Source organism: Brassica napus, assembly GCF_020379485.1.
Source record: "Brassica napus cultivar Da-Ae chromosome C3 unlocalized genomic scaffold, Da-Ae chrC03_Random_46, whole genome shotgun sequence".
Classification (NCBI taxonomy): Eukaryota; Viridiplantae; Streptophyta; class Magnoliopsida; order Brassicales; family Brassicaceae; genus Brassica; species Brassica napus.
Genome location: NW_026014217.1, coordinates 46009 through 56316, shown reverse-complemented (window position 1 = coordinate 56316; position 10308 = coordinate 46009). Strand labels below are relative to the sequence as shown.

General features: G+C 35.1%; 1 protein-coding gene across 1 annotated transcript; it reads right to left on the bottom strand.

Annotated features, from left to right (window-relative positions):
• LOC106384545 lies at positions 1-1937 on the bottom strand. The gene is made up of 3 exons (XM_013824495.1): positions 1406-1937; positions 647-903; positions 1-594 (listed from the first exon to the last, which is right to left on the bottom strand). The coding sequence occupies exons 1-3, from the start codon at positions 1935-1937 to the stop codon at positions 1-3; spliced, it is 1383 nt and encodes a 460-aa protein (XP_013679949.1).
• Positions 1938-10308: the final 8371 nt, after the last annotated feature.

Below are 10308 nucleotides of genomic sequence, written 5' to 3'. Positions count from 1 at the left end.
CTAAATCGTCTGAAACTTGAGGAAGATCGAGCTCGGAGATTGACCAATCCGGCACGGCAGCTGAAGCAAGAGATCCTTTAAACGAGCAAGCTCTGCATCCACACTTAGACCCTCATCCTTGAGCTCGTTCAGAAGATCGATGTTGGCAGCCACCTCTTGCAACCGGATCTCAGCAGACACTTCATTATTCTTTATTGACCATTTATCCTTCAGAGATTCAAGGATCTCTTGGTATCGGGTCGCGATATCATGACGAGCAACGCGAGAAGCACGACGAATGTCCCGATCTCTCTCGACCTCGAGCACCTCAATTCTTGCCTTCTGAGCAACCATCTGGGTCGTAAGAGCCTCGTTCTCCTGATAAACTCTCTTCCAATCCTCGGTAAAAGCCTCGATCTTTTCGGCATCCTTCTTGCCTTCTCGCTTGGTGGCTTTGAGTTCCTTCGAAAGCCTCTTAATCTCGGAACCAATACTCTCGATTTCCTTGTCATTCCGAGAAGCCACGACGTGATCCTCCATCACCACGACGTATTCATTAAAAGCTTCCATCACCGGAGAAGAAGTCGAAATAAGCAAACTAATACCTCGAAGCAACTTTTCAAGGAAAGCAAGGCAAGAAACGAACCTTAGAGCTCGCTACTGCGACCTTGGCATAGGCTTCCCTCTCGGCTGAGGAAGCGAGAGATGGGAGACGGCAACCCGCAGACCTCATACGACCAGCAAGGAAAATTAGGTCACTTTGGGCCACAAACAAAGAACCATCTCCCTCAGGAGAAAACCTAGCACGAGATGGACTGGGCAAGGCGCCCTCCGACAACCGGCGTCGTTTACGAGTCGCCGCGACGGTCTCGTCTTCTGAGCCAAGACTCAACGAGACAGGAGGCTGCCTCTCTCCCGAGACATCTTCATCGTCAGAATCGTGAATCGAGATCAAGGGAGATTTTCTCGAAGCTCGGCCCCTCGACGCAAACCCGGAAGTACAGAACGACGACCTCCTCACAAGCTGTCTAGTTAATCAATCTGAAGACTGGGTCTGAACGGAAGGAGTCGCTATGACTTCCTTGGAATGTTCGGCCTCATCCTCAGAACCCCCAACCAAAGGAGCCCTGTTGGTCCTCTCCGGCATAGCGAAGACAGCTCGAATCTGAGTTTGGTCAAAAGTAGACCAGTTCGAACGATCTCTCCGAAGAAGACCAATCAGACCACGAATCTCGTCTGACATCGAAGAGCTTCCAGAAGGAAACGAATCAATCGGGATCTACTCCACGAGGAGCGCTACAGACATAGGTGATATCATCCTTCTCGCATCACTGGAAGAATCGAAACCACATTCGTAGGCCACGAAAGGTTGAGTCACCAATTCCCTAAAAAGGAAAAATCGACACATAGACAAAAGAAAACTAACCGATATTCTCGGCCCAACGCCGACGGAGCCGAGAGAAGTCGAATTCACCCATAGACGCTCGATCCATCTTGAAAACAAAAAATTGTTCGCGCCACTTCTCGTCGCGGTAGGGAATGTCATCGATGACATGGCGACCTGGGCACGGAGACACGAGGAAGGGACCAGGGTTCTGCTGGTTTCGCTTCTCCAGAACGAGCTGTCGGAACTCACCAAGGCCAAAAGAAAGGCCCTCCTCCCTATCCTTGACGAAGAAGGTGACAAGATGTCTATGAAAATTCGGGAGGATCTGAGTAAGCGATAACCCATGCTCCGCCAGAATCTCGAGTATTGGCTCCGGAATCGGGAAGATAAGACCGCAAGAGTGAAAGAAAGAAAGATAGGCTCCGTAGTAGCCTTCTCTCATGGTTTCGGGAGTCTCATGCATACCGGCCAAGTCGAGAACGACGGAACGATCGTCCATGTACGCCCTGTAAAGGTCCTCGAGATCGTCGGCTTTAGTAGTTGGAGGAGGAAAATTGTACGACGAAGACATCTCGAGCTCAACGAACAAAGAATTTCAGAGCAAAGAAGAAAGAGACGAGAGATAAAAATGATAGTAAGACTAAAGAAGATCTCTCACGCATATATATAGCCACCTAACGGCTCCATCGCCGTTCTCAAGGAAAATAATGATGACCTAGTCTACGCCCTAGCGGCGGCTAAAATAGCTGTTACCGATTAAAATAATAATAAAAGAAAAACGCACCAACAAACGGCTTTTTAAAAGTCATCATTAAACGAAAACCGAGCGATATCGGCTACCAAGCGACGAGACCGGGCTAAATGATAACCCCAGGAACACCAACACTTGGTGTGTATGCCAACGAATAAATGGCACACACATTAAGGTACTGACCCTCCTTACCTTTTTACAGTGTAGACATTTAGCTTCAAGTATTGGGACAAAGATTAATCAAAAACTTATTTTTCATTTTGCAGTGTAGTTATCGTAACTGTCAGGCGACATTTCACCCCACCTGTGCCAGAAGTGCTGCCTTTCATATGACTGGTGGTGGGAAACTTCCGCATAAGGCTTACTGCACAGCTTGGAACACAAGGCAAAGGTCTTATTGGTCATCTCATTTACTCATTTTCTTGATGGCCCACTTGCTTCACAAGGTTGCTTATATATGTGTCTGACTGTTAGCAGGCTAAATTTCATAAACATGGGGCAGATGACCTGAAAAGTCTCAAGCATTATAGGGTAGAAGTTCTTAGCTGAAAGAAAAAATGATTTTAAATTATTTTTAATTCTTAGAAATTTCGCTGTATCTCTTCCAGGTTGAACATGAGAGGTTATGCGTTCTATGTGAGCGGATAGTAAAAAGGGAGAAGTTAAGAGTTAGTTAGAATACCTAAACTCTAGATCTTCTTTTCACTGAAACAAAAAGCAAATGGGAGCTTGGCCTTTTACTGGTGTATATTTACAGCGAGAGCTGGCTGTTTCCTCACATGAGATATTTGCAGCCAGAACGGATCAGGCTGGACGCTCATTACCGGTCCGTAATCCATTTTCTCCTCCTGAAGTTTTCCGACTCAGCTACAACATCAATAATAGGTTATCCAGATAGTAATATATAATGGCTGTGAAGCAATACGGAGGTCAGATGATATCACCATTGACAGCACAACCTCTGTTAAGTAGCGAAGCAAGGGTCGGTTTACTCGTAAGCCAACAGAAAGCCAATTATTTTCCGGTAAAACCGTCCCACGCAAACATTGTATAGTCTCGCCAATTGTTTCAGAGGAAGGAGATGAAGAATCAAAGACTAAGAAGGTGAGAAGAATCGTTTTTTCTTTCTAAGTTGCATGCATTGTAAGTTCGTCACTTATACATGTTTTTGTCTTGATAACTGATAATAGGAGCATGTAGAAACATTTGCGAAGGAGCTTCTGGTGATGACATCGGATGAAGCTTTTTTCAAGATCCGGCGGCTTCCAAAGGGTTATTTTATGTTCCTATTGCTTAAATCATTAAGTATGTGTAGTGTTTTTAAAACTGGACAGACTCTTGGTTGTGCAAGGTTCGACCATGACCCGGTCACGTACCCAGTTTGATCTAATAATTTGTTCGATAATGAACTGGTCAAGTAATCGAATTGGATCTCGGTGACAAAACACTATTAAAACTATAAAAATGATATAAACCAATCATATGATCAAAAAATAGTATTCATTTTAATTATATATCATATTTACTCTGTTTATTTTAAAATTTCTATATCTAAATTATTAATAACTATATTATTGAATAAGGTTTGATGATCCGGTCGAACCATATTAAACCGTAATCCAAATAAATTTAGTTCAGGTTTCGGTCCGGTTTTAAATCCCACACCCCAAATAACGATGCGTTCTCCCTAAACAACGTTATCTAAATTAAGAAAATAGCAAGACATCTGACAGTTAAGCAATTAGTTGGTTTGAAACTTTGAATATAAGACGCCTTCATGAGTACCCTAGACATCCTTGTGTTTGCCTTTTAATAGCCGTAAGGCACTTATTCGGTGAACTTAATCATTATGTTCTTTTAGTAAAAAAGTAATTAATAATTGAGAAAATTGCCGGAACAAAATTTAGGATGTTGTCCCTCAATTTTGTCAATTTTGTTTCTATTTTACCCTTTTTATTTCTTAAATTTAATGGAATAAATAGTTTTATGAATTAAAAATATTAAAAATATAAATAATTAATAAAACATCCATGTACATAAACACATATTTTTTGGTTGAAAAACTTGATAAATAAAAAATTTTAAATTATGTTCTACTAAAAGTAGAATTCATCTTTTACGAAAAATGGGTTAGTAGAAAACGAATTCAAGAATAAACAAGTCCACTTATTTTTTCTGAAACGAACAATCTACTTTTAATTAAAATAAATATGGAAAATGTGAATTCTATTAATTGTAAATATATCTACTTTTCTCTCGATTGCAGTTTCTAGTTTTACGAAGTATTCTAAAATCTACATGAGATAAAAATTGCATTTAAGATTTTTTTCATGGTTCTACTCATTGTAAAAGGTGTCTTCTATGGATAAGAAAACCTGTTTTTCGAAAATTAAGGAAGTTTCAGTTAATAAAATATTCTAACTCCTAAAACGTGTTTTGATCGATTTGCTTTGCTAAAATATAAAAAACGATTTTGCATTTTCTTCTTCATTAATCTCTGATTTTTCCTTGGTTTATCTTGTGATTTTCTCAAACTCTTGTTCTATGATGTATATCTATACAATATGTGGTGTTTGGAAATTTGGTGCAACCACGAAATAGGTTTTTTCGGCTGATGAAAAGGGGTATGCTACTGTTATTAGAATCAAGTTCTACCTTACAGGATTTTAAAAGAATGGTTGTGGAAGATTTGGATATGGAAGAAGATTAAGGTTACATGATATTTGGTTCAATGTCTTTTGTTTCTTTTTTTAATTGTTTTAACATTTCTTTTACCTTTTTAAAACATTTTATTTTTATCTTTTTTTTTATTATGCTTTAAAAAATAGTTTTAGTTTGTGTTTAATTTTATTAATGAAAGGTTAGTTTTAGGATTATGAAAAATATTATACCGTAGAAACAACTTAGTAATGACATTATATTAAGGGGACAACCATCCTAAATTTTTGTTCCGTTTTGGCAATTTTCCCGTAATAATTTCAGACAACGACAAAATTAAGACACAGAATAATAATTAAACTCAACCAAAAATTATCAATAGTTCAGTACATTGTTTTATACATGATTGCCTATTTTCATTGCTTAGCATTCATTAATGTTCAAGTAATAGTTAAGTTAGTTCTAGGAAGGACAACTAGTTCTTCAAATTTCAGACGTCATTTTTACAATATCTAGGTAAGTCAAGACATATAATTCAGAACTAATTACAACTTAGATTATATCAAGAATAAAGACAAGCTACAAGAGGGGTGTTTTATATTATGATATTATAGGAGAGATCGGAGTTGATACTTGACCGTTGTGAGTACGATCAGCCTCCGATTACAGATTACAGCCTCCATGATTTGTGTTTTCATTGGACATCTTTATGCAGAATCAGTATAATGCAGAATCAGTATCATGTTTAAGCTGTTTTAAAATACTTAATATATGATGCTTTGTTAGGAATCTCTGCCCAAAAACACCTACACTTGTTGTGTATGCCAACGAATAAATGGTACAAGCATTAAGGTACTGACCCTCCTTACCTTTTTACAGTGTAGACATTTAGCTTCAAGTATTGGGACAAAGATTGATCAAAAACTTATTTTTCATTTTGCAGTGTAGTTATGGTAACTGTCAGGCGACATTTCACCCAACCTGTGCCAGAAGTGTTGCCTTTCATATGACTGGTGGTGGGAAACTTCGGCATAAGGCTTACTGTACAGCTTGAAACAGAAGGCAAAAGTTTTATTGGTCATCTCATTTACTCATTTTCATGATGGCCCACTTGCTTCGCAAGGTTGCTTATATATGTGTCTGACTGTTAGCAGGCTAAATTTCATAAACATGGGGCAGATGACCTGAAAAGTCTCAAGCATTATAGGGTAGGAGTTCTTAGCTGAAAGAAAAAATGATTTTAAATTATTTTTAATTCTTAGAAATTTCGCTGTATCTCTTCCAGGTTGAACATGAGAGGTTACGCGTTCTGTGTGAACGGATAGTAAAGAGGGAGAAGTTAAGAGTTAGTTAGAGTACCTAAACCCTAGATCTTCTTTTCACTGTAACAAAAAAAACAAATGGGGGCTTGACCTTTTACTGGTGTATATTTACAACGAGAGCTGGTTGTTTCCTCACATGAGATATTTGCAGCCAGAACGGTTCAGGCTGCACGTTCATTACCTGTCCGTAATCCATTTTCTCCTCCTGAAGTTTTCCGACTCAGCTACAACATCAATAATAGGTTATCCAGATAGTAATATATAATGGCAGTGAAGCAATACGGAGGTCAGATGATATCACCATTGACAGCACAACCTCTGTTAAGCAGCGAGGCAAGGGTCGGTTTACTCGTAAGCCAGCAGAAAGCCAAGTATTTTCTAGTAAAACCGTCCCACGCAAACATTGTATAGTCTCGCCAATTGTTTCAGAGGAAGGAGATGAAGAATCAAAGACTAAGAAGGTGAGAATAATTTTTTTTTCCTAAGTTGCATGCATTGTAAGTTCGTCACTTATACATGTTTTTGTCTTGATAACTGATAATAGGAGCATGTAGAAACATTTGCGAAGGAGCTTCTGGTGATGACATCAGATGAAGCTTCTTTCAAGAACCGGCGGCTCCCAAAGGGTTATTTTATGTTCCTATTGCTTAAATCATTAAGTATGTGTAGTGTTTTTAAAACTGGACAGACACTTGGTTGGACAAGGTTCGACCATGACCCGGTCACGTAACCAGTTTGATCTAATAATTGGTTCGACAATGAACTGGTCAAGTAATCGGATTGGATCTCGGTGACAAAAAACACTTTTAAAACTATAAAAATGATATAAACCAATCATATGATCAAAAAATGGTATTCATTTTAATTATATATCATATTTACTCTGTTTATTTTAAAATTTCTATATCTAAATTATTAATAACTATATTATTGAATAAGGTTTGATCCGGTCGAACCATATTGAACCGTAACCCAAATAAATTTGGTTCAGGTTTCGGTCCGGTTTTAAATCCCACACCCAGACACCCCCCCCCCCCCCCCCCCCCCAAAAAAAAAAAAAAATTTCTTATCACTAGATCCCCCCAATCTTACAAATATCATCCCCAAACCACATATAATTTTCAACTTCTAATTTAATTCCAAAAAATCTACTAAATGGCGTTTAAATGACTAAGGCGTTTAGCAAATCACGTTTACATACCGGTACGTACTAAACCATGCTAAAAACCAAATAAAATATATTTTTACAAAAATTATATTTAAAAAAAATCAAAATCCTTTCTGCTGCGGTTTTAATGTTCACGATTCTAACTCTGAAACTAAATATATGATAAATTAAGCATAATACACGAATAGAATGTAAGAAAAAAACATAATGCAAACACACGCACACACACTTTCATACTAATCAGAGTCATTACACTCCGTTAATACTAACAAGCACCACAAAGGAACAAACTGAAAAAAAAATTGAGCAAACCGACATCATAAAATTGTATTACATGCAATAAAAATCATTAATAAAAGTAAAAAAAACTTCAATCATTATGTTGTTTTCGTAGATTCCAAATCTATTTGTGGAATTCGATAACAGAATATGAATAAGCACGACATATAGCTTCACATCGACTAAAACCTGAACCAAATGCCAAATGCTCGAACTGTGAAAACGATTTCTCTTTACCGCCCCAGCATTGTGTTAGCATCAACATGTCTATAGCAAACATATAGTTAGAGGAAAAGTTACCCCTCTTTGGGTCTGTTGGTGTAATCAAATCTACAATGATCACTTTTCCATTTTCCTTTCCAACAATTTTTTAGAAGCTTTATACAAAGTTCGTCCGTCCAATCATGTAATATCCACTATCAACAAATTAACCACATTAATTTAGAGATATTAGACTAACGAAATTCAAAGATATCAAGTTTTATATTCATATATATTCTTACTTTCATAAATACTGCATTGTTGGGATCGTGAAATCCCATTTCCAAATCTTTATTCTTCGATTAGTACGATATTGTCCACTTTAGGCATAAGAGACCGGTAAAAATGTCTCCAGGGACATGCTCCACTCGTAGACTGTAGTGCCACTTACTCCTCCAACATCCACCAAAGTGTTAACATCTTTAAATCCTTACATAACTCAAAAATCTCGGACTTGATTCTTCATATTTTATTAGTTAATTGTGTTACATATAATAGAAATACTTACTTCAAACTAAAAATATATAAAAAAGCAAATTTAAAAATTAGTTATATATAATTTAATATACAAAAATTCACATACAAATAAAAATGATAAATGTAACAAATTTAAATATATTATATGCGCATAGCGCAGAGAAAGGATCTAGTAACTATTAAAATTGATAAAAATTTATAATTGTTCGAATCTAAAAATGATATGAAAATAAAATATTTTTTTCTAAATAATAAAAAATTATGATGACAACTAATTTGTTTAGATATATATTAAAAATAATATTATTATTTTTTGGACATCTTTTTGATTTTCTTTTTAACTTGAATTTGAAAAAATCGACTTTTAATAACGAACTGGGTCACTGGTATTAGCAAGTTAGATCAACTTTTGACCAGGTTTTCCTGTTTAATTCAATTCTGATTTTTAACACAATCTGGAAACAATTTGAAAAGCGAGTCACAGTTTGACCGGCCAATCCAGTCCGGTTTTCAAAATATTGATATGTATACATAGATCTAATCAGTTTTATAATTAGATAACTCATCCAACACACATATAGTAAATATATGCATAACATGAACCATTAATGTATTATATGGTCTCAATAATAAACTGAAATAGTACAGATGTAATTATTAAATTGTTGTGTTTAGAAACATTATCTTTATCTTAAAATAAACACTCGTACCCGAGTCAGAATCTAGTATATTTTAATACTATAGATATATAATACTTACTATGTTAACCATAACAGTTTTATTGTTTATACGTTGTAATTTTAAGTTTTTTCTATAATGTATTCTTCTAGTTGTTTATTTATAAGAACGTATTTGTGAATTGTAAAAAAATGGAACATAAATTAAAAAAATTTATAGGAACATATATATATATATTTATATGTTATAATGGTGAAGCTATTATTTTATTTTTGATATAATTTCACTATTGTAAATCCAGTTTGGCATATATATTTGTCTAATCCTCAAAGGCTCAATAAACATATTAATAGATCATATTAGTAAAATAATTTATTAGTAAAATAATTTATAATTTGTATTTTTTTAACTAAGCCCATTTGGAAATCTAACTAAATTTTTCCAGGGCAATTCATCTTCCCCTCGACTTTGTATTTAGTTTGTTTTTTGTCGGGAAGGCAGATATATGTATTTCCTCCTCTCAAATCATGAACCTTAACCATATCTCGTAATCTCAATCGAAGACTAACCTCCAGAAACGAAAAAGATTGTTAGATATATCTACATGATTTCCATCTTCGTATAAAATTACGTAGCTATTTGTTTTTCATGTCACTATTAGGGTTGGGCAAAAAATCCGAATACAAATAACCGAACCGATCCCTATCAGAAAAAGTAGTACCAAGCCCAAATTAAGATTGATTAAATATGAGAACTAATCAAAATCTTGGTATTTAGAGAATCAAAACCGAATCCGATCTGAACCAAAGTATTTTGGATACCCAAATGTATCTGAAATAGATTCATATACTTATATATATTAATTATTTTTGATTTAATGTATATAAAAACATCCAGAATTTATGTGATATTCTTAAGTTGGTTTAAATACTTGAAAATATATACAAACAGTCAAAAATAAATATCTAAAATAGTTAAATCATACTCAAAACACCAAAAATACTTAAAATAATAATTGATTCTCTATCCAAATATTTAAACCAAACCAATCTATATGTTAAGTTTAGGTATTCTGACATATGTTATTCAAATTTATATGTAATATATTATTCTGTTTATAGATTTTACAAAATTTAAAGTATATAATGATTTTTAAAATTTTAAAATAATTTAAATGGGTTATCCAAATCAGAACCGAACCTGCAAAGATCCGAACCGAACCCGCAAAGATTCAAACCGAAACCCGAACCAAAATGTGTATATAAAGTTAATTTTTTTTAATGATTATTTAGACAAAATATGTTTTTAGGTAATTAGATTGGCATTTTTTTTGTATATATATTAAAGA

Excerpts from the sequence above, each read along its gene's own strand:
- LOC106384545 (XM_013824495.1), bottom strand. The coding sequence starts at position 1,937 with ATGTCTTCGTCGTACAATTTTCCTCCTCCAACTACTAAAGCCGACGAT. Across the intron at positions 904-1,405 it reads GCGTTGGGCCGAGAATATCG|ATGTCTCGGGAGAGAGGCAG; the intron begins GTTAGTTTTCTT and ends CTGACGATGAAG. Across the intron at positions 595-646 it reads AGAGGGAAGCCTATGCCAAG|TTGCTTCGAGGTATTAGTTT; the intron begins GTCGCAGTAGCG and ends TTCCTTGAAAAG.